This window comes from Pteronotus mesoamericanus, unplaced genomic scaffold (genome assembly GCF_021234165.1).
Source record: "Pteronotus mesoamericanus isolate MK-2021 breed Mesoamerican mustached bat unplaced genomic scaffold, CSHL_Meso_final scaffold_137, whole genome shotgun sequence".
Lineage (NCBI taxonomy): Eukaryota > Metazoa > Chordata > Mammalia > Chiroptera > Mormoopidae > Pteronotus > Pteronotus mesoamericanus.
In genome coordinates, this window is record NW_026555306.1 from 4,871,346 (window position 1) to 4,899,066 (window position 27,721).

Here is a 27,721-nt window from a genome sequence, read left to right on the forward strand (position 1 = left end):
TCTGGAGGAAACTGTAACGGAGAAAAGCCCCACAGAGAGAAAGGGCAGAAAGAATTAGAGCAAGAACAGGGATCCTAGAGGGAGATGGGAGACAAAGGCCCAGAAAGAGGAGGGCGGAAAAAAGACCCTAAGAAGAGAAGGGCTGCGAAGGGGCAGGGGAGAACAGAGACCTAGAGATATGGAGGACAGAGAACTCAGGAAAGAACCAGGATAAAACCATTTTAAGATCAAGTCTAGGGTCCCATTCCTAGGGCTTCAGGCAATGAGGCTTGCAAGATTCTTAATAGCCTGTTCATGCAAGCGAGGAGAGTGTCTAAGGCATTCCAGCCAACCCACATATCCTGAATACCGTTAATCCCACCAATGAGAATATATTTCTAACATTTCATTATGCCAATTAGCCAAACCTCTTGTGCTGATGGGTGATAGAGAGTCAAAGCACTTGTAATAGCTGCCCCCAAAGGGTGGACTGTCCGATTAAGTGCTCGCTGACCATAGCTGCAATGTGAAATCCTGGTTAGGCAGTTGACGTCCCTGAGAGGGTAGAGTCCACCAAATAAGTTGCGCGTAATTATCAGCCTGTTTACATTGAGCATTCTGAAGTAAATTAAAGCCACCATCACAAGGAGGGGAGAAGAAACCGGTTTTATGGGTCCTCAGAGAACAGAAACTCGCGCTCCTTGTCAGTAAGAGCTCTTATTTGCATACATGAACAATCGACTAAGTGAAAATAAAGCGCTGGGAGTCAAACGTGGAAAATCGAACAGAGGCTCAGAACTCCTTTAGTTGATGGGGAAACATAGGCCTCCCGCAGAACTACAACTCCCAGGAGGCCTTGCGACTGCTCCGCGGAAGAGCGCCCAAAGTCACGCGGACCGTGTGGTTTCTCGGCATCCACCGCAGCCCTCCTAGGCTAAACCGGGACGCCGTTACCGTAATTCTCCTTTTCCCTCTCCCTACCGTCTTCTCTAATCTGGAAGGGGAACTAGAAGGTTTCCAAGGTAACCGCGCAGCCTGGAAAATCTCCGAAGGGCCAGCTCCGGGGGGCGGGGGTGGGAAGCTCAACCCGGAAGTGACGCCTTTACGTCGCGCCCGCGGTAAAAGGCTCCTAAGATGGCGGCGCGCAAGGGTCGGCGACGCACGTGTGAAACAGAGGAACCCATGGAGGCCGAGTCCCGCGACGCAGGGTCCGAGGGCCCGGCCCAGGTCTACCTGCCCGGCCGAGGGCCTCCGCTACGCGAAGGAGAGGAGCTGGTTATGGACGAGGAGGCCTACGTGCTGTACCACCGAGCGCAGACTGGTAGGGCTGGGTACTCAGACCCCTGGGTCCTGAGGAACGAGGGAACTGGAATCCTGGGTCCTGAGGGGATGAGGTTCTGCGCTTTTACCTTAACAGGCGCTATGAAAGAGAAGAGTGGGATCTAAGAGGGGTGACATCACACTGGAGAGGCCTGAGACCCCACTATCCCTTCTTAATTTTCCAATCTTTTCCTCCCGCCCCAGGCGCCCCCTGTCTCAGCTTTGACATAGTTCGGGATCACCTTGGAGACAATCGGTCAGAGTTTCCTCTTACACTTTATCTGTGTGCTGGGACCCAGGCGGAGAGTGCCCAAAGCAACAGGTGGGTGAGACCTGAGGCTATGCCAGGACCGGGAGTCCAAGCCCCCAGCCTGTGGCTGCTTCAAGGTCTAGGATGCAGCCTCCAGCACCTCGTTCCCCAGGACCCAAGAGGCAGGGTTTCCAGCTTCTGCCTCCCTCAGACCCAGAAGTCGGACTTGCATCTCTCCTCCCTAAGGACCCCGACATCCAGCGCCTTAGTCACATGACACTTTTCCCCAGATTAATGATGCTTCGGATGCACAACCTGCATGGGACAAAGCGCCCGCCATCAGAGTGCAGTGATGAAGAGGAGGAGGAGGAAGATGAAGAAGATGAAGAAGAGCGGAAGCCTCAGCTGGAATTGGCTATGGTGCCCCATTATGGTGGTATCAACCGAGTTCGGGTAAACAGAGCCTAAGGAGTCCGCCCTGCATTCTCTGCAGCGCAACCCCCCCCCCCCCCCCCCCCCCACCCGCGGTACCTGTACCTCCTCGTGCCCTTCGGCTTTTGGGAAAGAACAGGGCTTACAGTTGTCTCTGTTCATTTATGTATGTCTTAGCTATTCCAAACTGTCCCTGGGTGCTGGATGCCGTGGAGGTATTTTTTATGTTTTTTATGTGAAATGCTGAGAGTTACAAAATTCGCCTGATGGGAGGGTAAAATGGAATGAATAACATGATTATTTCAATAACTGAAATCCAGTTATTTCAGGTGCTTAGAAAGAGCATCTGGTTGTAGTGTGTCTAGGTGGTTTTTTGTTTTGTTTTTAGGAGCTCTTCTGAGCTGTGGCATTATTTTGCTGGTTCAGGGATGTGGCATCTTCTGATTAGGTTGATGTGTGAATTAATGAGATGACACGTAAACAGCACTTTAGAGCAGTGCTTAGTGTGTGGTTCTTGCTGTGTGTCTCCATTAAAGTACTTCTGTGTTTCAAGCACCGTTTTAGACCCTGGGGATTTAACAGGAAGCAAAAGATCTCTGGGTACATGAAACCTACATGCTAGCAGAGAAGGGAACAAGAACAAACTAAGCAGATGTGTACTATGTTAAAAGTGCTAAGTGTTATAGAGGAAAAAATAAAGTCAGGTAAGGGGGTTAGGGTGTTTCCGAGTAGGTTGCTATATTAAATAGCGTGGTCTGAGAAGTAATCACTGATGAAGTGCCATTTAAACAGAGACCTGCAGGAGGTGAGGGAGTGAGCGCAGGGTCTGTGGGGAAAGACTGGCAGGCAAGGGAAACAAGTGCAAAGGCCCCGGGGTGAACCTGGAATGTTTGAGTTTTGAGGGAAACTAGGGAGAACAGTGTGTTTAGAGCAGGATGGGTTAGGGATACAAGATTTCAGGGGTGGGTATAGATGAGACAGATTGTATAGGGCTTTGTAGGCCACTGTAAAGTCTTGGCTTTTACTGGGGAGAAATTTGGAGCCACTGGAGAGTTTAGAGCAGTGGAAAGATGGGATCTGCTTGTCTTTTGAATTTTTTTATTTATTTTTTTAGAGAGAAGAGAAGGGAAGGAGAAAGAGAGAGAGAGGAACATCAGTGTGTGCAGTTGATTGTCTCTTGCATCACTCCAACGGGGGACCTGGCCAGCCACCCAGGCCCGTGCCCTGACTAGGAATCGAACCAGCGACCTTTTGGTTCATAGGCTGGCACTCAATCCAGTGAGCCACATGCCACTGAACCATACCAGCCAGGGCTGACTTATGTTTTAAAGGGATTCCTCTGCCTGTTGTGCTGGGAATCGGCCGCGGGGAAGCAAGTGCAGAAGGACAGAGTCCTGTGAGAGGCTGTAGTTCAGGGAAGGATGACATTGGTGGTAACATGGGTGACAACAACAGAGGTAGCGAGAAGGGATTAGAGGTGGTGCGTTTTTAGTGGAACCAGAATAGGTGGTGGTTGTGAGGAAGAGACAAGTCAAAAGTAAGTTCTGCAGTTTGGTGAGGAGTAGGTTGCAGTCAGCGGTGAGCCCCTTGGCTTTGCTCGTGGGAAGACTGAGTGGTCAGTGTGATAGGAGTCTGGAGTTCAAGGGGAAGGAAGGTCAGGGCCAAGGGGCTACTGGAAACCCTGAGAATGTATCTCCTTGTGCGCAAACAGACGGGGGGCTGTGGCCTGTGAGTCTCCACTCTACAGGGTTACAGAGCCCATTAGTCCGAGGAGAGCTGGTGGGAATCACAGCCTTGATTCCCAGGAATCTTGAAGGAGTCCTGGTCTTCCCCCGCCACTACCTGTCCCACGGGGGCGCGGGGAGTTGTCCTGGGCACCAAGCTGGCCTTGCACACTGTGGTCCTTTCCCACAAAGGTTTCTGGGGTTGTGGTCCCAGCCCCTGGGGCTGGGGCCTGAGGAACTGGAGTCCTAGTTCTCAGGGCTGCTGGAAGCCGCGCTCACTGCCCTGGGTCTCCTGTCCGAACTCGCCTTCCCGTCCTTCTGCCCCGCAGGTGTCTTGGCTGGGCGAGGAGCCGGTGGCTGGGGTATGGTCGGAGAAGGGCCAGGTGGAGGTGTTTGCGCTGCGGCGGCTTCTGCAGGCAGTCGACGACTCCCAGGCACTGGCGACCTTCCTCCGGGACGAGCAAGCTCGTGTGAAGCCCATCTTCGCCTTCGCTGGCCATATGGGCGAGGGCTTTGCGCTGGACTGGTCCCCCCGTGTGCCCGGTGAGTCCCTGGGGCGGCATACTTGGTCCTGGGGGGTGAGAGGGGGCAGGGTCTGTAGCCAGGGGTCGGGGGCGGTGCCCTGAGACTCCGGGGAGGGGACCGAGCTCTGGCCAGCTGGGACCAGGCGGTTTCCTGACTCCCTTCCCCAGGGCGCTTGCTGACGGGCGACTGTCAGAAGAACATCCACCTCTGGACGCCTACGGATGGCGGCTCCTGGCATGTAGACCAGCGGCCGTTTGTGGGCCACACACGCTCCGTGGAGGACCTGCAGTGGTCCCCAACCGAGGACACGGTGAGGGAGGACTGGGGCTTGAACTCCTGGGTCTTAAGGGAGGAGGGCGCCGGGGGCAGGTCCTCGTGAGGGGCGCACGACTAGTGCCTGGTCTCGGGTGGGGGGAACCCTGGGTCACTCAGACCCCTTTTCCAGGTATTCGCCTCCTGCTCAGCCGATGCCTCCATCCGCATCTGGGACATCCGGGCAGCCCCCAGCAAGGCCTGCATGCTCACCACTGCCACCGCCCACGATGGGGATGTCAACGTCATCAACTGGAGCCACCGGGAGCCCTTCCTGCTCAGTGGCGGGGATGATGGGGCCCTCAAGGTCTGGGACCTGCGGCAGTTCAAGGTACTGTCCCAGCTGGGCACTCGGGGCTGGAGAAGCTCCTGTTCCCGGCAGCCGCTAGGACCTATGGGTTTTCCCTCCTTTCGGGGGACAGTTGAGGAAACAGGCTCAGGAAACAGTTGAGGAAACAGCAGGTGGGGAGTCACTCACCCTCCCAGCTGGAGAGCTGACAGGAGGCAGGAGAGGCTGGGCAGCGGCAGAGACGACAATTCCCATCTGCCCATGCAGAGCCGGGGGCATGCGGCTGGCTGTGCCGTTGGGCACGCGAAGGCTCAGGGAGTTGTAGTTTTTTCTCTTTCAGTGGATTTTATAGAGTCATCACAGGCTCCACTTGCTCATTGCAAGAGAGGAAACTGAGGCATAGAAAGGACAGGACCAAATGTGACATTATGGCCAGAGGTGACTTCGTAGAGCTGAGAGGGGTTCTGGGCAGGAGAAGTTGCCTCTTTCAGGATCTTTCTGAGCAAACCCCTAACTTCCTAGGGCTCCTTACCCTCCCGGGACCCCGTGTTGTAATCTTCTTTCCCCTCCAGTGTAATAGGTTCTGTAGAGTCAGCCCAAGGCAGGCGTCTGGCCAGGTCACGTGGCCAAGTTGATTCGCTGGAACTTTGGGGCCACATCTCCAAATTATATTTCTTTATTTTTAGAGAGAGGGGAGGGAGGAGGAGAGAGAGGGAGAGAAACATCGACTGGTTGCCTCTTGCACGCCCCCCACTGGGGACCTGGCCCGCAGCGCCCCCGCGCGTGTGCCCTGCCCCGGAATCACACTGGTGACCCTTCGGTTCGCAGGCCAGCGCCCAGTGCACCACACCAGCCAGGGCCACTTCCCCAAACTGGAGAGACTCCATCCCCAGCAGCACCTTTGTTTAGGGAAAGCGTCCTATTCGCTACTTCTGGAGCCCAGGAGTCGCCCCCTTTAAGGCCCTAGACTCAGCAGTGAGAACTCTTGCAGAACCGCCCCTTCCTGGGAGGGGCCTCTTTGCAGGTGAAACCAGGGTCCCGAGCAGCCCCCGGGGCACCACGCCTTTATGAGCAGCTCTGCTTTGCTCTGTCCCTTTCAGAGAATCTGGGCCTGTGGGGTCTCAAGGGTGCAGCCCTGGTTGAAGCTCGAGGCCAGAGAGGGGTGGGGGACCCTGGCTGGGCACCCCAGGAGTCAGGCTGAGGCGCTCAGCGCCCCGGTCCCTCTTTTCCCACAGTCTGGCTCGCCGGTGGCCACGTTCAAGCAGCACGTGGCCCCTGTGACCTCCGTCGAGTGGCATCCCCAGGACAGTGGGGTCTTCGCAGCCTCGGGTGCAGACAACCAGATCACACAGTGGGACCTGGCGGTGGAGCGGGACCCCGAGGCGGGCGACGCAGAGGCGGACCCTGGCCTGGCGGAGCTCCCACAGCAGCTGCTGTTTGTGCACCAGGGCGAGACAGACCTGAAGGAGCTGCACTGGCACCCGCAGTGCCCCGGCGTCCTGGTCAGCACCGCCCTGTCCGGCTTCACCGTCTTCCGCACCGTCAGCGTCTGAGTGGGCCCGGCGGCGTCTGGCCTGGCCGTGCACCTGGGAGCCGATACCGGTCCCCGGGAGGACACTCACTCAGACCCGCAGGCCAGTCCCCTCGGGAAGGAGGCCTTCGTTTGGCCCGTTGGCGGCCAGGGTGGGCTCTCCTGGACGTACTGTTCTTTGAAAGGACTCATTTGCTCCGTGACCCCTCCTGCCTAAGGACTGGATTGACCCCTAACTCCCTAAAACAACTGGGTTTGGTCCAATGATCCTTCCAGCCAAAGGACTCGGTTTGCCCCGCGGGCCTCTGAAACAACTGATTGGACTCCAGGGACCCCGCCCACCCAAAGATTTGGTTCGGCCCAGTGATCCCCTCTCCGCACCCTTCAAAGGACTCTGTCACCCTCCCTTCAAAGGACTGTCGGCACATTTCACAGGCGGGGCTGGTGTGGCCCAAGTTGCTATGGATACGTTGCCAGCTGTGACACTCAGGCTTGACCCTGTGGCCCCAAGAACTCGCGCTTTACGCCGGGTGGACCAGGTTTCTGTCTAATGGGTTTCTCCAGGAGGATTAGGTTTTGACCCTTCCTGCTGCCAGGACCTCCCCGTCGGGGAAGGGCCTGCATGGGCCTCTCCCCGCTCTCTGTGCTGAAGGCAGGCACTATGCGGGGAGCAAAGTCGGGGGCGCCTGAGAGGCAATAAAGGACCGGAAGAGGCTTGACGTGTGTGAGTCTCATCCTGTGAGGAAACGGGCCAGAGGGGCTGGAATCTGGCCCCTGCTTCAGCCCTCAGCTTGCTGGGTGCGGCCCGGTTCCGCCTTCCCTGAATTTGATTATATCTGGAACTCACTCCGGGTCTCTGGAGGTTTTTCACCTGTGACCCCCCCGCCCCCCACCTTTTAAGGCTTCACCTCGGGGAACCAGGGAGCCCCCGTTTCTCCTTCCTTCCATCACTGTCCCCTTTGTCATGGTTTCACCACTTCATGTTCCCTCATTGGTGCCCCCACCTTCCTGTCTCCTGGTCCCCACACCCTGTGTCCCTGCCCCCTCCCCCTTCTGTGCGTCTGCCACCGTCTCCAGCCTGCCTGGGCTGCGTCCCAGCGGCCTGCCTGGCCGTCCTCCCTGGCTCCCCCTCTGCGGCTCCGAGCTGGCCCCACCCCCTGCCCCCCCTCAGGCCTCTGATCCGCCTGCGGACACAGAGGTCGAGTACCCAGCACAAGGCCCCCGGGTGCAAGGACAGACCGCAGCCCCTCGGCACCCACAGAAGAGCCCCCCAGCGGAGGGCATGGGGGTGGGCCGCCCCACCAGGTACGTGTTCCACGCGGAGCCCCCGAGCAGGCGGCCCGGGGCTGAGGGCCACCCGCTTCCATCCACCCCCACCCCACCCCCGCCGCTGGCTTGGGCATCTGCCCTCGCGTCCCCACCCCACCCTCGCCGTTCCCTCATGCAGAGGGCCTGTCTTGCCCAACCTGAGGACGATCTCTCCCAGTTTGGAGCCTCCGACCCTGACCCCACCGCTGTCTGCTTTTCTTCACTGCCCCCCAAATCCTCCATCTCAACGGTCCCTTTCTTGCCCCATCTCTGAGTCTCCAGCTCCACCACGTCATCCTCCCGCTTCCTAAGCCACGACCTCCACTGCCTGTTGCTCCTCGTTGCCTGTTTGTGCCTCTCCCTGCGCCTCTGCCCCGTCCAACCCCCTGGGTCTCTGTCCCCCTCTGCCATCTCTGTTGTCCCCTCTTTCCCAGGCTCCCTCTCAGCGGCCCTCTCCTGCTCACCTGAGCTTCGGTGCCCTCTTTCCCCAGCCTCTACCCCTCCGCTCCGTCCCGCCCGGCTCTGCCCTCAGCCTGCGCCCCAGGCCCCGCTGGGAGGTGGGGAGGTAGGGGGCAACACCCAGGATCCCCTGAAGAGCGTGTTTCTTTGGGGAGGGAGGGAGGTTGGGCCTGGAGGCGGAGCTTCTTGGCCTCAGATTAGACAGTGACTTTGACACCAAGGCACCTTAAGCCCCCTGTTTCCTTTATATGGAAACATTAAGCTGCTCTCACAGGTGGGGGGGCGGGTATGGGGGGAGGACTTCAGGCTCTGGAGCCTTTCCCTCAGGTCCTGCCTTTGCCAGGGAGGGGTCGCCCTGAGTCCCAGTAGCGCCCAGCCCTGAGAGCTGGGCCGTGGTGGGCGCAGAGAAGGCTCCCTGGAGGTGAAGCCCGGACCCCGTCTGCTCTGTGAGACGGACAGTCACGCTGCCTTACCTGGCTGAGCACGGGACTGGGGGGTTTGTTTAGGAGGCAGCGCCTGGGCTGGAAAGGCTCGGGACCCAACCGGCACCCACCCTCGCACTGCCTGGGCCTGGCCGGGTCTCGGAGCCTGTTCCCCTGCCCGTGAGCCTAGCCCATGACCCTGACCGCCCAGCGTCCTGAGCAGTCAAGGTGAGCTGTGGGGTCTGGGGGAGTCTGGGGGGGGGTTCCGGGCACCCGAGGGGCGCTGCTCCTGGGGCCCGCAACACAGCAGGCGCTCGGGACACCCTGCGATAACATCGTGGCTTGGGCTTTGGCCCCAAGAAGCCGGGGTAGGGGCCAGGGTGGGCCGTCCCCCGGCCGAGGGATCCGAGCCAAGGGACAGGCCTACGGTCGTTTCCTTCCCTGGGAAAGCAGAGTCCCCAGGGTTGTGGTTAGAGACAAGCGAGTGGACACAGCACGGGGCTGGGATGGTAGGAGCCAGCCTGCCCCCGGCTACCCTATCAGCCGCGGCTCCCCAGAGGGAGACTTGCACACAGTGGGGACTTCTGGGCAGGAGGCGACCACAAATGCCAAGGTCAGAGCCTGGATCCTGACTTCAAACCTGCCCTCCGCAGCAACTTCCCCCTTTTGGAAGACCCGTCTCTGACAGCCAGAGTCGTCTTTCGTCTGGATCTTTCTTTTCAGGATGGTGGCTTTTTATCCCTACCCCACAGATGAGTAAACGGAGGCTCCAGAAAAGGAAGTTAGTTGCCCGAGGGCACGCAGTGGGTCAGCAACTGAGCCAGGGGTGGGCCCTGGGTCTCTGTGTCTAGAGGCCCTTCCTGTCCTCGATGAAGAAGCCCAGTTTCGCCACTTTACAGTTGAAGAGACCGAGGCTCAGACAGGCTTGCCCAAGGTCTGAGAGTCAGGAGGGAGCCTAGGATTTGTGTGCGCACACGTGTTTTGTAACAGCTTCACTGAAATATAATTTACATACCATTCAACTCACATATTAAAGTGTATGATTAAAGGGTCTTTAGTATATTCACAGAGTTGTATAATTATTACCACAATCAATTTTGGAACAATTTTTGTATCACCAATAAGAAACACCATGTCCTCTGGCTACTACCAATCCTCCCATCTAGACTAGGCCTGACTAGTCTGCTTTCTGAATTTATAGCCTTTCCCATCCTGGACATTTCATATAAATGAAAGTATACAGTGTGTGGTCTTTTGTGATTGGCTTCTTTCACGTAATGTTTTCAAGGTTCAACCATATAACATGTGTCAGGACTTTCTTTTCACTACTGGGTTGTGCTTCATTGTGCGGAAATACCACATTTTATTTATCCATTTATCAGTTGTTGGCTATTTGGGTGGTTTCCGTCTTTTGGCCACTGTGAATAGCGCTGCTATGAACGTTTGTGTACAGGTATTGTGTGGACACTCTTTTCTCTTGGGAAATACCTGGGAGTGGAATTGCTGGATCACATGGCAACTCTGTGTTGAACCATTTAAGGAACTGCCAGGCTGTGGAGGGTGCCAATTTCTCTACATCCTTGTCAACAGTTATTTTCGGGTTTACGTATTATTTAACATCATAGCCTTCATAAGCAGGCGTGAAGTGGTATCTGGTTTCATTAGCATCCCTGATGGCTAACGATGCTGATATTTTCATGTGCTCATTGGCTACTTGTGTATCTTTTTTGGAGCAATGTCTATTCAGATCCTTTGCGTATTTTTAAGTTAGATTGTCTTGTTATTATTAAGTTGCAAGGACTCTATATATTTTAGATACAAATTTCTTGGCTATATGATTTGCAACTATTTTCTCCCACTAGTGGGTTCTTTGTTCATCTTGTTGATAGTGTTCTTTGAAGCAGAAAAGCTTTTAAATTTAATAAAATTCAATTTATCTTTTTTCTTTTGTTGCACTGTCTGAGCTTGTTGGGTTTTTTTTTTTTTTAGCTTTTATTTATTTATTTATTTATTTATTTAGAGAGTAGGGAGAAGAGGGAGAGAAACATCAATGTGAGAAACACCCACTGGTTGCCTCTTGCACGTGCCCCAACTGGGGACTGGCCTGCAACCCCGGCAGGTGCCCTGACCCCTGAGTCCAACCAGCAGCCTTTCACTTTGCAGGACGATACTCAACCAACTCAGCCACGTGGGTCAGGGCTCTGAGCTTGTTTCTGAACCCCGGGGACCTCAGCGCTCCAGCTCATTCTCCAGTGCTGACTCCATGCTGAGAGGCAGTGACCACCCAGTCATCATGAGTTTGGGCTCTGGAGTTAGAGTGCTAGTATTCAAATCCCAGCTTAATCCCCCGTGACCTTGGGCAAGTTCAACATTCTGTGAAACACTCAGTTTTGTCATCTGTAAAATAGGGATAATAGTGTGTCCAGTGTTGTGCGGCTCAAATACGAAAATTCACGTATGGCGCTCAAAAGGGCGGCTCTGTGTAAATGTCGGCTCTGAGTATGGCAGTGCTTGCTGTAGAATGGTGGTGTTATGGCCGGAGTCTTGTTGCTGTCATTACAACTATTGCTGTCGTCGTTGATGCTGTACCGTTCTGACTTTTAAGATGAGCATCCTTCCACCCATTTGCCAGATGAGGCCACTAAAGCCCAGGGAGCATGCCCACCCATTCCTGGTACCTCTGACGTTTTTGCCCATTTCTTGTCCCCGCAGGTTTGGGGCGCCTGCCCGCCACTAGGCCGAGTGGAGGGGGCGTCCCCGCCCAATGGGCCTAGCCAGGGCCCTGCGCCGCCTGAGCGGTGCCCTGGAGTCGGGGGACAGCAGGGCGGGCGATGAGGAGGAGGCCAGGCCAGGGGTGTGCCGGAATGGGTGGGCTCCAGCACTGTCGCCGGTGGGGCGGCGCCGCGGGCGCTTTGTCAAAAAGGACGGCCACTGCAACGTGCGCTTCGTGAACCTGGGGGGCCAGGGCGCGCGCTACCTGAGCGACCTGTTCACCACGTGCGTGGACGTGCGCTGGCGCTGGATGTGCCTGCTCTTCTCCTGCTCCTTCCTCGCCTCCTGGCTGCTCTTCGGCCTGGCCTTCTGGCTCATCGCCTCGCTGCACGGCGACCTGGCCGCGCCACCGCCACCCGCGCCCTGCTTCTCCCACGTGGCCAGCTTTCTGGCTGCTTTCCTTTTTGCACTGGAGACGCAAACCTCCATCGGCTACGGTGTGCGCAGCGTCACCGAGGAGTGCCCCGCCGCCGTGGCCGCCGTGGTGCTGCAGTGCATCGCAGGCTGCGTGCTCGACGCCTTCGTCGTGGGCGCCGTCATGGCCAAGATGGCCAAGCCCAAGAAACGCAACGAGACGCTCGTCTTCAGCGAGAACGCTGTCGTAGCACTGCGTGACCGCCGCCTCTGCCTCATGTGGCGCGTCGGAAACCTGCGCCGCAGCCACCTCGTGGAGGCCCACGTACGGGCCCAACTGCTGCAGGTGCGAGGCCACCGCCCAAGGGAGGGGCCGTTCACGGGGTGGAGGGGGACCCCGAAGGATTGTGGGAGATGTAGGCGTGAGGGCGAGGTGTGCCTCGACCCTGGAGGGTGCGGGGACTCCAATTCCCAGCAGTCTCCTGGACAGGAGCCTTCCTGACCCACTTGCAGCCTGTGGTTGAGTCCTGGAGCAGTTGTAGGAGGTGTGAACCCAAGAGAAAAGTCTGTGACCAACTCTTCCTGGAGGCCCATACTTGAGAAAGATTTTGAGACATAAAGAGCATCCTAGGCCTTGAAAATGGGACCCCTATGGGATTGTGGAAAATCTAAACTCTGATGGGGCCACACCTGGCCTGTAAAGGCTCTGAACTACAACTCCCAGAGGCCTCTGAGCAGCGAAAGTGCCCTGGATTGGTGGTCTGAGGAGCTGTAGTGTTACGGCCTGTGTAAATCACAGCTCAGGTTTCCAATTCCCAGCAGCCTATAACTTGAGGCCTGGCCACTGTGGGATTGTGGGAGATGTAGATCCCAGGATGGGGTGCGGGTTGCACCTGCAGAGCTGGGGAACACAATTCTCTGTGGCCTCTGAGCAGCCTTGTGGGAAACTGCTCCCCAACTCAGTGGCCCAATCTCTTCCACCAGCCTCCTGCTTGGAGGAGTTCAGGGCCGGGGTGGAAACTTGAATTTTAGCTTCTCAGCAAGAAACGAAACAACTCCCATCGGCTCCTGGGTTAGGGGCTCCCTCCCACGCTGGGCAAAAGGCGCTTTAGTGTTTCTAGAATTGTGGACAAACTGCCCAGAGTCTAGGGCTAGCTGCCCTTGTCCAAGTAGGCATTTAATGTTGGGCTGAGGTTGGACTTGGGTGAGAGGGGGACAGGGCAACGATAAGAACCACAGCTCCCAGCAGTGACTGGAGTCTCCCCGAGGCGGACGGGTGGGAGAGAATGGGTCCTACCCCCCACCTGTGTCTCCTGCTTGACTGAGACACCAGGATTCATGGCGTGGGAGGGGTATTGTCTATCCCAGAAGTCTGTGGGGTGCTGACTCGGCCTGGGAGGCGGGTAAGCACCAGTGGGTAGGTGGGCTGAAACAACCGCTGCCTGGCCTGTGGACCTCATATCCTCACCCCGACTGCGCACAACCCCCATGTACACAGGGGGATGCAGCGCTCGTGGTTGGGTTGGGGGTGGGGCGTGTGCGGAGAGCCCAGGGGCCAGCCTAAAGCACCAGTGGAACACAGGCTGTTGGACCTAGATTGTCATCCTGGTTTATCTTTCTCCGGCCGTTGATTGAAAGCCACTTTTCTTTGCCTCTTCTTCTCCAATCGCTGCTTGGATGCCATTCTTATCATGTTTCTTTAACTTCATCCCTGTCTTGCTATGCCAATGACACTCTGGCCCTCTCTTCCTCTCTCCCTTGTCTCTTCCTTGGGTTTCTAACCCCAAACCCTCCGAGTCTCTGTCCCTTTCTCTTTATCTCTGGGTCTCTGTCCCCTCTTTCTCTGGGCTTCCATCCTCCTCTCCCTGGGCCTCCATGCCCCTCTCTCTGGGTCTCTGTCCCCTCCCTCATGCCTTTGTCCTCCTTTCTTTCTGGGTCACCCTCTCCCTGTCTGGGTTCTTCTACTCGCCCCACCCTCACCACTGCCGGTCTCCTCTTTCCCTGCCCCTCCGTTCCTCTCTATCGCCATCCCTGTCTCCTTTCACCTCCGTGCTCCCTGCTGTCTGTCTGTGGCCCCTTGTCTTTCGCTGCAGCCTCGTGTGACTCCAGAAGGTGAGTACATACCACTGGACCACCAGGACGTGGACGTGGGCTTTGACGGTGGCACAGATCGCATCTTCCTCGTGTCTCCCATCACCATCGTGCATGAGATCGACCCCTCCAGCCCTCTCTATGAACTAGGGCGTGCCGAGCTGGCCCAGGCCGACTTTGAGCTAGTGGTCATTCTTGAGGGCATGGTTGAGGCCACAGCTATGACCACACAGTGTCGCTCTTCATATCTCCCTGGTGAGCTGCTCTGGGGCCATCGTTTTGAGCCGGTCCTCTTTCAGCGTGGCTCCCAGTATGAGGTCGACTATCGCCACTTCCATCGCACTTACGAAGTCCCGGGGACGCCAGTCTGTAGCGCCAAGGAGCTGGATGAACGGGCGGAGCGGGACTTCCACAGCCCCAAGTCTAGCTTCCCCGGCTCTCTGGCTGCATTTTGTTATGAAAATGAACTTGCTCTGAGCTGCTGCCAGGAAGAAGAAGAAGCCAACGGTGGTGATGAGGCAGAGGCAGAAGATGGGGCTGCCAGTTCCCAATCACTCACGCCAACCCTGGCGCTGCCCCTGCCGCCGTGATGCCAGCTGGCGCCCTTCCCGCTCCCGGTTTGTATCCCCTTCCCAGAAGTAGCAGGATGGAGAGATCGGGTCTTCTCCTCGGATGAGGCCAGGTGGTTCCCAAGACTGCCAGGCCTGCTGGATTAATTGCTGGCTGGTGAAGCTCTGCCATGCCTAGTGGACCCACTATGGACAGACTGGATCTTAATTCCTCTGCGTCTGTGCTCCTTCCTGAGACCCCTTTATCAGCCGGATTCCTGAGTCTCACCAGGTTGAGGGAACCAGAATTCTGGACCACCGAAGAGACAAAGACTGGTGGTTCTAGATTCTTCCATATGGCTGGTTCGGGTTGTTGAGCAGGGTCAGGAATCAATGGTCTAGACTGCCTCTGGGGGAGGAAGTCAGCAGTTCTCAAGCAGCGACAGAGATCAAGAATGTATAGGTCTGGAATGACCTAAGATTCAAGGAACTGTTGCCTTGAGACTCAGCCAACCAAGGAGCACATCGTTTTTTCTAGACCATCTAAGGAGGGAAAACCATGGAATGCCCCAAGAATTCAGGACTCTCTTGATTGACCAAGGATAGGGAACGTTGACTCCAAGTCAAGAAAAGACCTGTGGTTCTAGAAAGTCCATGTCTTGAGATTCTACAAATCTAGATGGACCACTGAGACAAGCACTGGTGGTTTGAGAACAGATTTGACCTAGATAGTAAAACTCCAGAAACTAAAGAGTTATGTTTCTAGAATGCACAAAACCATGGAGAGTCTGTGGGTCTAGAAGGACTAATGTGATACATTGGGAGTCCCTGATATAACTCCAGACCACTGGCTGTAAAATATCCAAGCAAGGGGATGATCAGTGCTTTTAAATGATCCACAGTTGTTGTTTTTAAAGTGCTATTCTAGAATGTCCATAGGAATCAAGGTTCTGTGGCTCTAGATTGATCACAGAGTCCAGGGAGGAGAGGCGATTCTAGATGATCTCTTTGTAGTTCTGTGATGCCAAAAGGAACCCAGGCTTCAGGGGTCCGGAGTTGTCCATTATCAAAACCTGGAAGTTCTAGGAGGTGGGCTCACACTCGACAGGCAGCATTTCTGGGCTGCCCTAGAAGGTGAGGGCCCAGGCAAGGCCCTGCGGAGAACAGGGCTCGTTGTCAGGCAAGGGGAGAGGCCCAAGGCTGGTGAGTCTACAGTGCTCTGGAATCCTACACCTAGCCCAATCTGTTTCTACTTCTTAAAGATGTTATAAATATGTGTATTATATATAATATAAATACAGATATCTATCTATATTTTCCCATGTTTTTTCTTTTTCTTTTTATTTATTTTTAGACAGGGGAAGGAGGTGGGGAGAAAGGAGGAGAAACATCAATGTGTGGTTGCATCTTGTGCACCCCCTACTGGGGACCTGGCCCACAACCAAGGCCTGTGCCCTGACTGGGAATCGAACCAGAGACCCTTTTGTTTGCAGGTAGCTGCTCAACCCACTGAGCTACACCAGCCAGGGCATTTTCCCATGGTTCTTACAGAAGGGTTAGAAATGGAGCTGGAGCTAATTGGAATGGAGTCTTGTATAAGGATTCAGGAAGCTTTGTTCTAAATCCCAGCTGCAATGAGAGATGCTCTTGGAGGCCTGCTTTGAACTTGGATGTCTGAATGACAGAGCAGGCAACGTGTAGTGCGGGCTGTGGTGAAGGGCCAGAAGCGCCTCCTCCCTGGTCCAGCTTGGGGGCCAGGGTAAGGAGGTAGCTGTGAATGACAGGGGTATGTATTTGTTTAGGGGGGAACTGTCCCCCAGATTAAACCACTGAGAGCCCCAGTGCTGTGCCTGGGAGTGTGCGTCTGGGCCTGGCCTTTTCCCATGTTCCTGTCTACCTAAGTGCCCAGCAGGCAGGAAGCCAGCCGCAGGAGGAACCAGTGCCAGGAAGAACCTGTTCCCACCCATGTCCCAGGACAGAGGGCGGGCACCGCCATGGCCCATCAGCCTGCCCAAGTGCTGCACCAACCCAGGTCCCCTCTTCTGGCTTCCCCCGCCTCCCTTCATCCTTCAGAATCCCCATGTAATAACCGGATGGGATTAATTAGCTGGCTGCTCTCCCAGCTCAGGGTGTCTGGGGTAGACACTGGGGGCAATGGAATTAGGGATGGAGAAGGATGTTAGGCGTGAGGTGAAGGGACAAGAAAAGGGTTCTGTTGGGAAGGAGAGAGACTGGGGTCAGGGCTGGCACAGGCTTGATTTCCATTGGGGAGGCCAGGGCCTGGGTCACGCATAAAGGTCAGTGAGGAAGGAGATTAGGAAGCTCCATGTCTCATCTGCCAGCTTAACCGGGCCCAAGCCCTGAATCCGTCCCCATATGCCTGGCCCAGGGGTGGCAAATGAGGATGAGGCCCAGGCACTTCCTCAGACCCAGTTAGTTAAGGACCTGCCCATGACAGCGTGCCAAAGTTTTCCATTCTCGCGGAAAGCTTTGCATCAGCTTTGGCTGCCAGAAATGGGAGTGAGAGGCTCAGGTGGGATTAGGGCTTCAGACACGGGAGGACTCTGAGAAGAGGAAGTTTAAGAAGAGCGAGAGTGTGAGATGAGGGGTAAACCTGAAGTGAGGCAAGCTGGAGAGGAGGGAAAGGACTCTGAGAAGGGGGTAAGGAATCAGAGAAGGTGGGAGGGTGCTCAGGAAAGCGAAGTTGTCTTGGGGGGACAGGATGCTAAAATAAGGGGAGGAGTTTTAGGGAGAGAGGGTGGGGCTTGAGGTACAAGGCGCCAGGATGGCCGGAACCTGAGCTTTCACTGTATTTGGCCTTCTCCTATTGTCCCATTCTCCCTGACGGATGCAAAATAGCATAGCATTTAAAAGAAAGAATAAGTCTTTGTTCCATCACTTCCTAACTCTGAAGAGGCCGGGGTACACAGGGTGATGGGAGGGGTAAGAAAAGGGTCTGGAGATGGGAGAAGCCACAAGGCGGAGAAAGGTGAGCCAAAGCTGCTTCCCGGTTGAGTGGCAACGGCTGCCGTCGAAAGGCGGCTTGATCGCTAGGAGGTGTGGCTCAAGGAAACAACCCACAGCTGTGGCCCTGCCTTCTGGCAACAAGACTAACAAAGTACCGATCCCTACCAACGTGTAACTAGCGGCCGGGCTCGTCTGAACTAGTATCTAGGTGTCTAGAGCCCTCGCACAGGCGCAGGCATCTATGCTCCCGCGTAGCTCCACCTCCGCGCAATTCCTTGCCGAGGCTTATCAGAGGCAAGCCTGCCAAGTGACTTCTTTTGTTTCGGAGGCGGTGCCCCGCTCCCGGCCCGCACTCCGATTGGCCCCACAGACCGTCTACCTCTAGCAGGACGCTGCTACGTAGGCTCCTTGTGCGCTTATTGGCCCGGGAGAACGGTTCTTTAATATCGAGGGCGGAGCAGACGAGAGGGCCCGCAGTGGATTGGACGGTGTCAAAACGGGGGGCGGTCCCTACTGGCGGGGCGGTTGGAAGACGAAGGGAGAGTCTTTTCAGCGCTGAGGACTGGCGCTGAGGAGGCGGCGGTGGCTCCTGGGGCGTTTGAGCGGGCTCACCCGAGCCCGCGGGCCAACGCGGATCCAGGCCCGACCGGCGGGACCGCCCCGGACTCCCCGCGGGCCTTCCTAGCCGCCATGGAGGACGGTGTCTATGGTAGGTCGGTGAGGGGTGGGGTCGGCTAGATGCGGATGGAGCGCCCCGTACCGAACGCTCCACCGAGAACGTTTCTCTTGGCGCGTGCCTCACGGAGCTGTTCGACACCGTCGTCGGTGCCTCGCTTTTTGTGGGGCACGGGATGGGCTTCCGGCGGGCCCCGAGAGCGGGGCGTTCCAGGCCATTGTTTGGGCCGATCCTGTTTCCGGTGGCGGCGGGAGGGGGCGGGATGGAGCGGTGGAGTCGAGGAGGCCGGGCGGAACCATTCCCCCTGGAGGCGCCGGGCGAGCCCAGTGCCTGCTGGGAGCAAGGAGGGGGGATTCTGGGGGCGGTGGGGAGAGGGAGAAATCTTGGGGCTATAGAGATCTCACTAAGACCGTGGCCTTGGCTGCCCCGCCCCCTTCCCCAAGTCTTACGAGCTGTCATCAGCTTCCCCTGCCATAGTTACTTTTCATGGACCCAGGAGTTCTGACACCCAGGGCCGTAGCTACATCACCAGGAATAGAAGCAGAAAACCAAGGCGCAAGCCCTCTTTCCAAGTAATGAACCAACAATTCAGTCTTCCAGCCCATTCTCCCCCAGACCCAAAGAGTTCAGCTCCCAGTCCCTTTTTCTGGCAGACACAGGACGCCCGACCTCATCTTCATCCTCCCCCTGAACCTAGGAGTCATGCCCCGTCCCCCAAGCCCTGTAATTCCCTAGGTTACAGGAAAACAGGCTCCCAGTCCCCAGAACTGACCTCCCACCCCTGACCCCCAGAGCCCCCAGACCTGACCCCAGAGGAGCGGATGGAGCTGGAGAACATCCGGCGGCGGAAGCAGGAGCTGCTGGTGGAGATCCAGCGCCTGCGCGAGGAGCTCCATGAAGCCATGAGCGAGGTGGAGGGTCTGGAGGCCAATGAGGGCAGGTGAGGGCTGAGGTGGCGAACTTGGGGGTCATGGGGCCAGGCCGGGGTGCCCAGGCATTGACACCCCTGTCCCCTTTCTCTGTCTCCCTGCAGTAAGACCTTGCAGCGGAACCGGAAAATGGCAATGGGCAGGAAGAAGTTCAACATGGACCCCAAGAAGGTGCTTGGGGCCACAAGGCTGGGGTCAGCCTGGCAGACCTCCCAGCAGGGTTTCTGGCACCTCGAGGTTCCAGAAGTACGATGTTTAAAGGCCTGCTTTAGGTGGACAGACTTGGTCTTAATCCCTGGAATTAGAGATTGGCTGTCTAACTGTTCTCTGAACGTTGACCAAGGTCTCCGGCCTCCTGACCTTTGCCTGTGCCGTGCCCTCTGCCTGGGAGATCCCCTTTCCCCTTTTTGTTCCTATTCCTAGACCCGCTTCTGGTGCCACCTAGAGTTTCAGGAGGAGCTCCTATCTGCTAGGGAACATTTCCAGTGACATGCACAAAGGAGGGTTGACCACTGCCATTACTGGGAGGCACAATGGCTGTGGACGCTCAGGGGAGGGAGCCCGGTGGAGTCAGGGAGGGCTTCCCTGAGGAGGGGGTATCCAGGTCAGTTTTGAAGGGAGAGTAGGTGTTCACCGGGTGGAGGAAGATTTGTTCGTTCAGTCGTTCATTGTATGCCCAGTTCCTCAGGCCTCCCTGGCTAGGCAGTGCTGGGGATCTAGAGAGGCGGTCCTCCCTGCTTGGCCCTCAAGGAGCCCCTAGACGTGGTTACCGCAGCCGGAGTGAGATGGAGCTGTAAGGGAGGTCCTCTTGGCATCAGAGAAGGCCGGAGCCCAGCCTGGGCCCTGGCCCTCACAGCACTTGAAGGACTGCTGTTTCCTCACTTTGTTCTTCCTGCCCCACGCAATGTGGTTTGTTCAGTCACTCAGCAAACATCCACTGAGCTCTGCTCTGGGCGCTGGAATTAGCCAGGCAAAGGCCGAGGGAACAGCAGGTGCAAAGGCTGTGGGGTGAGAGGGATGGTGTTTAAAAGACCTGGGAGAAGCTTGAAAATGACTCTGGGCCCACTCTGCTTGCGTGGGGGTGGGTTGGGACACGGAGGTTCCTGGGGACGTGGTGGGAATGGCCCTCTGAGCACGTTTGCACTGAGACCTGCCCCCCGCCCCCGCCACTAGGGGATCCAGTTCTTGGTGGAGAACGAACTTCTGCAGAACACGCCCGAGGAGATCGCCCGCTTCCTGTACAAAGGCGAGGGCCTGAACAAGACGGCCATCGGGGACTACCTGGGGGAGAGGTGAGATGCCCTCGCAGCTCCTCGGGCCTCTCCCCACGGCCCCCAGCATCCAGCTCCTGCCCCGCCACCAGCCTCTCTGGAGGAGAGGCCCTGATAGACTAGCCTTCCAACTGGACCGACAGGATGGGCTGACCCTGGGGTCGGGGGGAGCCTGAGGCAGCCGGGGACTATCTGTGAGCCTCCTGGGGGCGTGAGGACCTTCCATGGACATCTGGGAAGTGTGGGAACCACCCATTTGTGACTGAGGACAGCGGAGGAAACCTGTGAGTGTCATGGGAATGTGAGAACCACGTGTAGACAGCTGGTGCACAGGGGAGCGGCGTGGACAGCTAGGGAGCACGGGGCCCCATGGAGCTCTGGGAGCATGAGGACCTCTGTAGGCCCTGGCGTGTATGGGGACTATCTCAACGCCTAGGGTGCATGAGAGCGGACATGAGGATTGTATGGGGCCTCTGTGCGGATGTTGGGAATGTGGGGGCTGTCCGGACACTTAGGGAGCACAAGGACCTTCTGTGAAGTCTGGAAAACCTGGGGACCATCTGTGAGACGGTCTGGGGTGTGCGGAGGCCGCCTGACCATCTTTGCACAGGACCATCTGTGGATGCCTGGGGTGCTTAGGAGTTGTGCGGGCATCTGGGGTGTGTGGAACTTTCTGGACATCTGAGTATATGCGGACTGTCTGTTGATCTTGGGAACCTTCTGTGGGCATCCGGGGTATATGGGGGGCCTGCTGTAGATCCCTAGGGACCGTGTGTGGACTTCTGGAATGTGTGGAGGCTCTGGGCATCTGATATCATGGGGATTACTTTGTGGACGTCTGATATGATGGGGACTGTCCGCAGATGTCGGGGTTTGGGGGACCATCTGTGGATGTAAGAGGAAACTGCGGGTTATCTGGAAGAGGGGGCAGGAGGCAGAGCACGTGTTGGCTGCATTTCTCCCAGCTGTGCAAAGGGCCAGCCAGACCGGGGCTCTTGCAACAGGCGGGCCTCCCACGAGCATGTGACGGGGCCAGGCCGAAACTTTCACCCACGACAGAGGCAGCCGGTGTGCAGGAGTGGTGCCCCAGCCTCCCCGACACTTCGTCCCCTCCGCCAATCCTTTTTTGTGACTTTGTCCGTGTCCTCCCAGGGAAGAGCTGAACCTGGCCGTGCTCCATGCCTTCGTGGACCTGCATGAGTTCACCGACCTCAATCTGGTGCAGGCCCTCAGGTGAGGGGGACTGGGCTGGAGGGGCAGGAATGTACCTGTCAGGCCTTTCTTGTCAAGTGGTGACACCTACTCAAAACAAGAACAGAAACAAAAATTAGGGAATTTGTTGCCTCATGTAACACAAAAGCCTGTGCATGGTAAGGCCTTCAGGCATAGCTGCATCCGGGCGCTCACATGGTGTCAAAAGGTCAGCTTTCTCTGTCCCTCGGTTGTGTTTGCCACTGTGTGGTCGCTTCCCTCAGAGGCCCTCCTCCCAGATAACAGAAACCTTTAGCAACCTCTAGGCCTGTTTGACAACCTTAGCAGAAAGAATACTTCCCTTAAATCCACCAAAAGTCCCATAGTCAGTGCTCATTGGTCAGATTGGATCACGTGTCCACACCTGAACCAGCTGCTGAGGCCGCAAGGTCTGTTCCCCTTATCAGGGACTGAGCGGGGAAGGGGCTCTGCCTGTCCGGGCAGCCACATGGCCACTCTCTAACCCAGGCAATTCCTGTGGAGCTTCCGCCTCCCTGGGGAGGCCCAGAAGATTGACCGGATGATGGAGGCCTTCGCCCAGCGATACTGCCTCTGTAACCCCGGGGTTTTCCAGTCCACAGGTGGGGGCCTGCACTTTGGGGGCTTGGGGAGGAGGCTCGGGGGCCTGGGGGCAGGAGGCCCCCACATGCCCTTGTCGTCACCACCTGACTGTGCTGCAGACACCTGCTATGTGCTGTCCTTCGCTGTGATCATGCTGAACACCAGCCTTCACAATCCCAATGTCCGGGACAAGCCGGGCCTGGAGCGCTTTGTGGCCATGAACCGGGGCATCAACGAGGGCGGGGACCTGCCTGAGGAGCTGCTCAGGGTCAGACCCCCCTTTGCGTCCCCGCAGCGCCTCAGCCCTGCCCTCTTCCCACCACAGACCCTCCCCGCGGGTCCCCCAGCGTCTGGGCTGCCCACCTGGGGGGCTGTCCACCTGGGGTGCCGCCTGCCCACAGGCACCATGTCTTGCCTTTCTCTCCCTGGCTGCCCCTTGGCTGTTTCCTCTGTCTCTCTGGCCTTGACTTTTGGGATCTTGGTGCATCTCATTCTCCCCTCTCTGTTTCTGTTTTTAAAAACTGAGCAGCCTTGTGCAACTGTGTTTGTCTCCTCCATTTTTTCTGTCTTTCCACCTTTCCTTCCTGGGGCTCCCTCTACTCTGCCTTCTGCTTCCCTTCCCTCCCTGGCCTCCCCCCGCCCCCATGGGCTGTCCCGCCTGTGGTCTCGTTGCCTCCCCGCTCCAAGTAGCCCGGGGAGGGTCCCCGGGGCCTAGAGTTCCTGACTGGGCCCTCGCCCCTCAGAACCTCTACGACAGCATCCGAAATGAGCCCTTCAAGATCCCGGAGGATGACGGAAATGATCTGACCCACACCTTCTTCAACCCGGACCGGGAGGGCTGGCTCCTTAAGCTGGGTACGTCCCTTCCTGTCGCCGCCGGCTGCCTCTGCAGGGCATTTAGTGGGCCTGGGCTCTGGCCTCAGCTTCCATACAAACCTGCTGTGTGACCTTAGGCAAGTGATTCGACCTCTCTGGACCTGTTTCCACATTTGAATAGTGAGGCTGAAAAGGTCAGGCCTGTGCGCTGGGTCCAGACCTGGGCCTGGCGCAGAGGGCTCCGCAGACATTGTGGGTGAGGAGAAGGGGTGCGGGGGCACTGGGTACACGCTGGGCTCTGCGCCTAGGAGCAGGGTCCTCAGCAAGGAGGGATGGGGGGTGGCGCCAGCAAATTTGGTCAGTCAGCGGGTCACGCAAGTGCCCCTCTCTGAGGACTCGAGTGGTTCTGTCCTGGCCACACGGGGGAGACACCTGGGAGCTTCTAAAACCCTGGTCACTGTGAGGTCAGGCTGTGGGGCAGGAGAGCCATCAGTCACGACGAGAGCTCCCCAGGCGGTCCCAAAGCAGAGCCAGGGTGGCGAGCGCCCGCTGGCCCGAAGCTGTGCCTGGCCACGGGAGGGGCCGCGGAAGTGCTAGCTGAGGCTTTTTAATGGAGAAGCCACGAATGGCTGCTCCGGGAGACGGGCTGAGGAGGAATTACAGTTCAGTGGGGACAGCCAGGGCACTGGGGGGGCCCAGCACAGGACCAAGACAGAGCTCTGCTCTCCCCTCCCCCAGCACGGAACTGTCCTCTGAAACACCCTCCTCCAACACCCAAAGCAGGTCCCCTCCCAGGTGCAGAGCGGTCTGGGTGCATGTAAAAGTGCGAACCCCTTCTTTCAGTGACCGAGCTTGGTGGCAGGGTCACAGCGGCGGGGGCAGGGGGTGCAGACTCTGCCAGGCCCGAGGTGCCCCGACAGTGAGGCGCTGAAGGGGGAGGGGCAGCGCCACCAGGAATGCCCAGCCACGCCCATCGGCGGGAATCCTTCCCATTTCCCCCGTGAAATCGTGAAATCGAGGCTCGCTTGGTGTCCAACAGCCACAGGGCGGGGGTGGCCTTGGGCCCGGATCTCTGACCTGAGCACTTCTCTTTGCTTTGTGGCCATCAAAAAAAAAAAGGCACCTCTTAAAAAACTGAAACGCAGGAAGGGGAGTCTGGTGGTAGGCTGTTTTCACAACAGTGGTTAAGAGAAGCTGTTACCACTGTTAGTATTTAATCCTGCACCACAAGCAACACAGAAGCAAGAAGGTGGCCTGAGGGGCAAGAGGCCCTGGGGTCACACAGCCAGTTTGTGCTGGAGCTGACAGGAGTCCCCACCCCACCTCAGCCGAGGACCGGGGTTTTGTTTTCTTCCTTGTGGGGGGTGACCCAAGGGGGCCCTCCTGGCCGGGGGCCTGTCCTGGGGGGTGGGCTCCGCGGGCACTGAGGAAAGGGACCCCCAGATGCCTCGCTGGGGCTCGGGACCGTCCGCTGCCCCCGGGGAGGGAGAGGGCCTGGCCCATCCTCCCTCATGTGGATGTAACTGGTTTTCTCCCCTCTCTCTCCCTCCCTCCTTCCCTCTCTGCGTGTTTCTCTTGCCGTTTCTGCCTCTCTGTCCTACCCTCTGCGCATTCCTTCCCACGCCCACCTTATTTCTGTCGCCTGCGGCTCTTGGGGGCACCCCATTCTTCTGCCTTCCCTTCTCGCCTGGTCCTGCCTGCTTTCTCGCTGTCTGCCCCAGGAGGTAGGTACACGGCCATCCTAGCCCCCGCTGCTACAAGGAGAGGGGGCTGGGGGCGCAGACTCCTGGGCCCTGGGCTGACAGGCTTGGAGAGTAAAGCCCCGCGCTGGGGGTGGGCCGCTGGGGGTCGGCCTGTTCCTGGGGCCCAAACACGCCTGTCCCTGCTTGTCTGTCTCTTCCCATGCATCGCTTCGTCCTAGGCCCCGGCAGCCCCGCCTCCCACACTTGCTCTGCCTCTCACTCCCCTCCGCGCCCTCCCAGAGGCCCCGACCCCGTGTTGAGCCCGGCCCCCTCCCCCTTCCCTTTCAGGGGGCCGGGTGAAGACGTGGAAGCGGCGCTGGTTCATCCTGACAGACAACTGCCTCTACTATTTTGAGTACACGACGGTGAGGATGGGGCTGGACCGCGCTCGCGGCTGGGGGCGCCCGAGGGAGGTCGGGCTGGGGGCGAGGGCTGGAGAGTCTGAGTCCTGTCCGACGTGCTCTTTCAGGACAAGGAGCCCCGAGGAATCATCCCCCTGGAGAACCTGAGCATCCGAGAGGTGGATGACCCCCGGAAACCGGTATGGCCCTCTGCACCCTTGGCTGCGGCGCGGGGGCCCCGTGGCCTTCAGGGCAGCTCTTACCCGCCACTCCTCCCCTTCGCTGTCTCCCCAGAACTGCTTTGAGCTCTATATCCCCAACAACAAGGGGCAGCTCATCAAAGCCTGCAAAACGGAGGCAGACGGCCGGGTAGTGGAGGGGAACCACATGGTGTATCGGATCTCGGCCCCCACGCAGGAGGAGAAGGACGAGTGGATCAAGTCCATCCAGTGAGCCTGGGCTCCGGGCACCTGGGGGGGGCGGGGCCGGGCGCCCAGAATCCCTGGGCCCTCACCCCGGGGCCGGTCCCTCCCTCCCCGCAGGGCGGCCGTGAGCGTGGACCCCTTCTATGAGATGCTGGCGGCCAGGAAGAAGCGGATCTCCGTCAAGAAGAAGCAGGAGCAGCCCTGACCCCTGACCCCGACTCCGTTATTTATTACTGAGCCTCCCCGCCCGGGTGGCCGGACCCCTGGGACGCGGCGCTATGGATCCTGGTCCCCTGTTTGGAAGCTTCACCACCTCTAGTTCCTCTCTCGTTATTTGTAATTAACACACTGTCGGTAATCTTATTAATTATTGAACCGCTCGCAGCCTGCTGACCCCCTCATTTCTTGGGATTGACAGAGCAGACGTGCATGATGGAGGCGGCCAGTCAGCCCCACGCATGGCCGTGACCAGGGCCAAGAGTGCTGGGCTCTGCGGGCAGCTCCGCCAGTGCACGAGGGAAGGGAGCTGTCCAAGCGGAGCCCCGCAGGAGCCTCTTCGCGGCGGGGGGGGGGGGGGGGGCGTTCCGGTTGTGCCCCACGCGTGCGGGGGGTGGGGCAGGCTGAAGGGAGGCGGTTAACGGGGCTGGGGTCAGCTGCGCTGGAGCGCAGGTGTTCCCGCATGAGGCCTAGTGTCCACCCCATGCATCACCTGGGGCCCCCTGGCCTGGCCAGTGCTGGCCCCTGCCTTGCCTTTGCCCTCATGGGGCCTGCGGCCTCTGATAGGTGGCAGACAGTAGCCAACGGGTTGTGAGCGGGTCTGGTGCTCTGAGGGAGAACCAGAGAGCTGGGAGGGCTGGGAAGGATGAATCTGGAGAAAAGAAGGAAGGAGGCCCCATATTGGGCACAGCGGGTGGAGAGGCCTTGCTCTCGAGATCTCCCTGGGGCTCTGCAAGAGGCTGCTGCTGCCAGGAGTGGGCGGGGCCAAGAGGGCTGGAATGCGACCGGGAACCCTGGAGAGCATGTTTTACACCAAGCAGGGATATCGCTGAGAGCCTGCGTTTCTGTGACGTCCTGCTTGCCAGGAATCGCAGCCTCGGAAGTGTGAGAACTGCCTTTGAGGGAGCCCCTGAGCCCCGAGCCCCAGGCCTGGGCCAGTCTGCCTTTGCCCTCCGGCTTGAGGCATGTGCGGTGTCCCCACGGGGCAAAGGGAAGGGTTGGCAAACAGAAAGACTTAATGTCATTCTCCTGTGCACAGATCAGGCAGCAGAGACTTACAAGAAACCGCAGCTCGGGCAGGCCCCGCACCCAAACCCAGCTGGAAGGGGAGCCTGGCCCTGGGCTTGCCGGGGTGCGGTTCCTACCGCACGCTGCAGTCTCCAGGAGTGGAATCCTTAATTGTTTTGTTTTTTAACATTTCATTTATTTATTTTTAGAAGGGAAGGGAGGGAGAAAGAGGAAATGGAACATCCATGTATGAGTACATCGATTGGTTGCCTCTTGCACACCCCCTGCTGGGAACCTGGCCTGCAACCCAGGCATGCGCCCTGACCGGGAATCGAACCAGCAACTTTCCAGTTCACAGGCTAGGGCTTAATCCACTGAGCCACACCATCCAGGCAGAACCCTTAATTGTTGAGTAGTCCAGGCGGGGTCGGGAGCATCTGGGATCTCAGGCCTTGGTCCTCACCCATCCTTCGGTCACAGGCATCTGTCCCCACGCAGGGCTCCTGAGTGCAGTAACACTGCCACCCTCCAAGGTGGCCTGGCCCTTGTCCTGTGAGACTGTCAGACTGCAATTTCTGGCAAGATGTGCAGCACTGGGTGCCCCACGGGCAGGAGAGCCATTCTCAGTCTTCTGGGAGGTGTAGTTTCTCAGGAAGACGCTGTCAGCTTTACTGTATCCTGGTCCCCAACTGTTGTGCAGGTTGGGAAAAGAGGCCTTGACCGCTTCAACCCCTAGGGGCTGATGGGAAATGGAGTTCCTAATTCCTCCCAAAGGTTCCACAGAGATGGGGTCATCAACCCAAGAAGGCTCTGGTAAAAGAGATCCTTGAGCAAATAAAGGGTCCCATCACTACCTTGGCCTATGCTGCGCTCCTCCGTGGAATGAATCTGCAGGTCCTGAGTGCCTGCTAGTGGGGAGGTAGCTGGCTCAGTGGAGACGCCCTGGAAGGGCATTCCAGGCAAAGGGAACAGAGTGTGCAGGGGCCAGGAAAGGCACAGTGTGTCGGAGTAACTGATAGCAGACCCGTGTGCCCCTACGGTTGTGGTGGGGGGGGGAGGGGCCCGATCACGGGGGGCTAGGCCTCTGAGTGTGTTCTGCACTGACGGAAGCCGTCCAAGGGTGCGCATGGTGGGAGAGGGACGTATGTGGAGGAAGGCTGTAGGAGGGTCCCCAGGCCGCTGTAGGAGGGTCCCCAGGCTGC

At 57.9% G+C, this 27,721-nt stretch overlaps 4 protein-coding genes across 4 annotated transcripts in view; 3 read left to right on the forward strand and 1 right to left on the reverse strand.

Moving 5' to 3' along the window:
- The first annotated feature begins 1,113 nt into the window (after positions 1-1,113).
- On the forward strand, positions 1,114-7,176 carry GRWD1 (glutamate rich WD repeat containing 1). The gene is made up of 7 exons (XM_054588669.1): positions 1,114-1,300; positions 1,504-1,621; positions 1,840-2,002; positions 4,035-4,248; positions 4,398-4,540; positions 4,676-4,873; positions 6,067-7,176. Exons 1-7 carry the CDS (start codon positions 1,114-1,116, stop codon positions 6,382-6,384), a joined length of 1,341 nt encoding a protein of 446 aa, XP_054444644.1. The 3' UTR covers positions 6,385-7,176.
- Positions 7,177-7,318: 142 nt separating this feature from the next.
- KCNJ14 (potassium inwardly rectifying channel subfamily J member 14) lies at positions 7,319-15,550 on the forward strand. The gene is made up of 3 exons (XM_054588670.1): positions 7,319-7,667; positions 11,264-12,023; positions 13,771-15,550. Exons 2-3 carry the CDS (start codon positions 11,316-11,318, stop codon positions 14,356-14,358), a joined length of 1,296 nt encoding a protein of 431 aa, XP_054444645.1. The 5' UTR covers positions 7,319-7,667; positions 11,264-11,315; the 3' UTR covers positions 14,359-15,550.
- Positions 10,525-27,721, reverse strand: part of RPL18 (ribosomal protein L18) — a 111,295-nt gene continuing 94,098 nt past the window's right edge. Inside the window, exon 8 of the mRNA XM_054588673.1 lies at positions 10,525-10,538. The gene's annotated coding sequence lies outside the window, so the exon portion shown is untranslated. The remainder of the gene's footprint in view (positions 10,539-27,721) is intronic.
- Positions 17,789-25,673, forward strand: CYTH2 (cytohesin 2). The gene is made up of 12 exons (XM_054588671.1): positions 17,789-17,992; positions 18,752-18,899; positions 18,993-19,059; positions 20,062-20,180; positions 21,312-21,392; positions 21,879-21,991; positions 22,091-22,239; positions 22,715-22,826; positions 24,818-24,894; positions 24,999-25,070; positions 25,165-25,319; positions 25,413-25,673. Exons 1-12 carry the CDS (start codon positions 17,974-17,976, stop codon positions 25,498-25,500), a joined length of 1,200 nt encoding a protein of 399 aa, XP_054444646.1. The 5' UTR covers positions 17,789-17,973; the 3' UTR covers positions 25,501-25,673.